The sequence below is a fragment of the Triticum dicoccoides genome, chromosome 6A (assembly GCF_002162155.2).
Source record: "Triticum dicoccoides isolate Atlit2015 ecotype Zavitan chromosome 6A, WEW_v2.0, whole genome shotgun sequence".
Taxonomy (NCBI): Eukaryota; Viridiplantae; Streptophyta; class Magnoliopsida; order Poales; family Poaceae; genus Triticum; species Triticum dicoccoides.
The window spans coordinates 38,316,044-38,318,459 of NC_041390.1; the positions used below are offsets into that span (position 1 = coordinate 38,316,044).

A 2,416-nucleotide genomic window follows, 5' to 3' on the forward strand; every position below is an offset into this window, starting at 1 on the left:
GAAACAAATTGAAATCTGCAAAACTTTTTGATTTTCTTGCTATTCTCTTAGAAGAAGTTCATATTTTCATAAAATCTAATGGTTGACCGGTCCGTGACTGGTCAAACACGATCCGACCTACAAAAAGGAATGTGATCAAGCGACTAGGGAGAGATTGCCTTTTTCTTGGGCCGGCCCACGAGCAGGGCGCACGGGCGCCAGCAAACCTGTTCTGGTGCTTAGGGCGCTGAACGAGGAGATCCCGTTATCATCATCCTTGCAGTTTTTTTTTTTGAAAAATGCTTGGCTTCATTCGGTGGATCGCATGCGAGCATGCATCTGTCATCCGTGCGACGCGTGTCTTTGTCTCCCACGTGGCCGCTGCTTGTTGCTCCCTATAATGCGTTTCTGCAGCAAAGTCTTTGTTGCAAAAAAAATTATAACAATACCTTGGTTGCAAAAAATTAAGTTGCAGCGAGACCTTATTGCAAAATAAATTAATTGCAACAAAATCTTTATTACAAAAAAATTAAATTGCAATAAGACCTCTGTTGCAAAAAAAAAACTGTAACAAGACCTTGTTGCAAAAAATCTGCAACTTGACCTATGTTACAAAATTTTCTGCAACATAACCTGTATTGCAGAAATTTCATACAAATACGACATGTGTTCAATGATCGAAGATGACGCTCGGCCACTCAATCCATCATATATCGACAGCTCGTGAGGCGACGGATCTTTTAAAATGATCCGCTGGCCAACACGTAGCAGTGTCTTTTTTTTAGAAAGTATCTTTGCAAATCTTCAGTGTGTAGTTCGGACCGGCGAAAGGAAATCACTGGTTTTCTTTTATGGAAAGAGCCCACGGAACGCGTCTTGCCCCCCTCCCATCAGCCCAAACCCAAACCCGCGTCCTCTTCTCCATACGCGCCATCCCTCAAGATTCAAGATTTCCAGCACTACAAAAGGCGGCAGAGCGCGCGCGCGTCTTCGATCCTCCCATCCCAAACCCGCCGCCGGCGCCTCCCAGATCCACCGAACCCTAGCCAGCTCCCCGCCGGCCGCCATCTCGATGTCCCATGGCCTCCTCCTCCATCCTCCCCATGGGCTGCAGGTTCAGCCCCTCCGACGCCGACCTCATCTCCTTCTACCTCCGCCCCATGATCGCGGGCGAGCCCCTCCCTGAGGCCGCCGCCAGGTTCCTGCACACCGCCGACGCGTACGGCGCAGATCCGGCCGCCCTCGTCTCGGGCCTCCTGCCCGCGGTCCCGCTGGCGCCCAAGACCGGGGCCGAGCGGCGGTGCTGGTACTTCTTCTGCTCCGCCAAGGCCCTGTCCGGGCACGACAAGCGCAGGTCCCGCGCCGTCGGCGGCGGCGAGGGCACGTGGCACGCCGAGAAGGGGAGGGCGGCCGTTCTCGACGGCGAGGGACGCGTCGTCGGGTACAAGCAGAGTTTCAGGTACAAGCCCATCCATTCCGACGGATCCGTGGAGGCCGTGTGGCTCATGGTCGAGTTCCGTGTGGCTCATGATCGTCAAGGAGATGATGAGAAAGGTGAGACGGTTCCAGTTCTTTGCAAGGTCTACCAGAGCCCGCGCAAGCCCCGATCTGCGTCCGTCCCGACGTCGCCGGCATACAGGAGGGGGAGGAAGAGGAAGGCCGGAGACGACTCAGCTCCGGTGAAGACTGTGAAGCGGCGGCTGCTTGTTCCTCCTGCTGCACCAATTCTGCTGTCGGCCGTCGAGCCACAGCCAGACTTGAACAACTGCTCGGATGGCGTCTCAGTGGACCAGCTTCTTGATGATCTCATGTCCGGCCTCACGCCTGATCAAGTCTTGGGTGACTTCTTGATGCCTTTACCTGAATCAGATGTCAATTGCAGCTTCTCCATGGCCAATGAGAATTCTGATCAAGTCTTTCTGGGTGACTTGTTGATGCCTGTCCCTGAACCAGTGGTCAACTACAGCTTCTGCATGCCCGACCATGCCGGTTCCATGGTGAGCAACTACGGCACCGTCCTCCATGGTGGTTCAGTCACACCCCTTTTTCACAATTCTGATCAATTTGACTTGTCGGTGCCCATCATCGAACCACTGCCAACTGACTTGCAGAGCCAGACAGCAATGCTAAATTTCAGCTTCCTGTCGTGTGCCCCGTATGCTGGAATTTGCGATTCTTGGACAGTAGGCGAGAGCACGGACGATGAAGCGGCCTCAGTCAGCTGGTATGACTCTGCTCAAAGCTCACCAGAGGTTCCAACCGAGTGGATGATGCAAACACCATTTGCCACCCCATATCTATTCTGAAGCTGACCGGCTTCGTATTGTGTGTGTGTTTTCGCTATCCCATTGACAGGATACATTCAATCGCCATTTACCCCAAGGATAGGATATAATACATGTTTTTGTAGCTTGTACCAAGGTTCAAGACCTTGTTG

The 2,416-nt window shown here is 52.8% G+C and overlaps 1 protein-coding gene across 1 annotated transcript; it reads left to right on the plus strand.

The window, feature by feature from the left end:
• Positions 1-1,058: 1,058 nt before the first annotated feature.
• Positions 1,059-2,378, plus strand: LOC119314434. The gene has a single exon (XM_037589148.1). The coding sequence runs from the start codon at positions 1,059-1,061 to the stop codon at positions 2,283-2,285; it is 1,227 nt and encodes a 408-aa protein (XP_037445045.1). The 3' UTR covers positions 2,286-2,378.
• The last annotated feature ends 38 nt before the right edge of the window (positions 2,379-2,416 follow it).

Bases quoted from the DNA above. Each gene is read 5' to 3' on its own strand.
- LOC119314434 (XM_037589148.1), top strand. From the start codon at position 1,059: ATGGCCTCCTCCTCCATCCTCCCCATGGGCTGCAGGTTCAGCCCCTCC.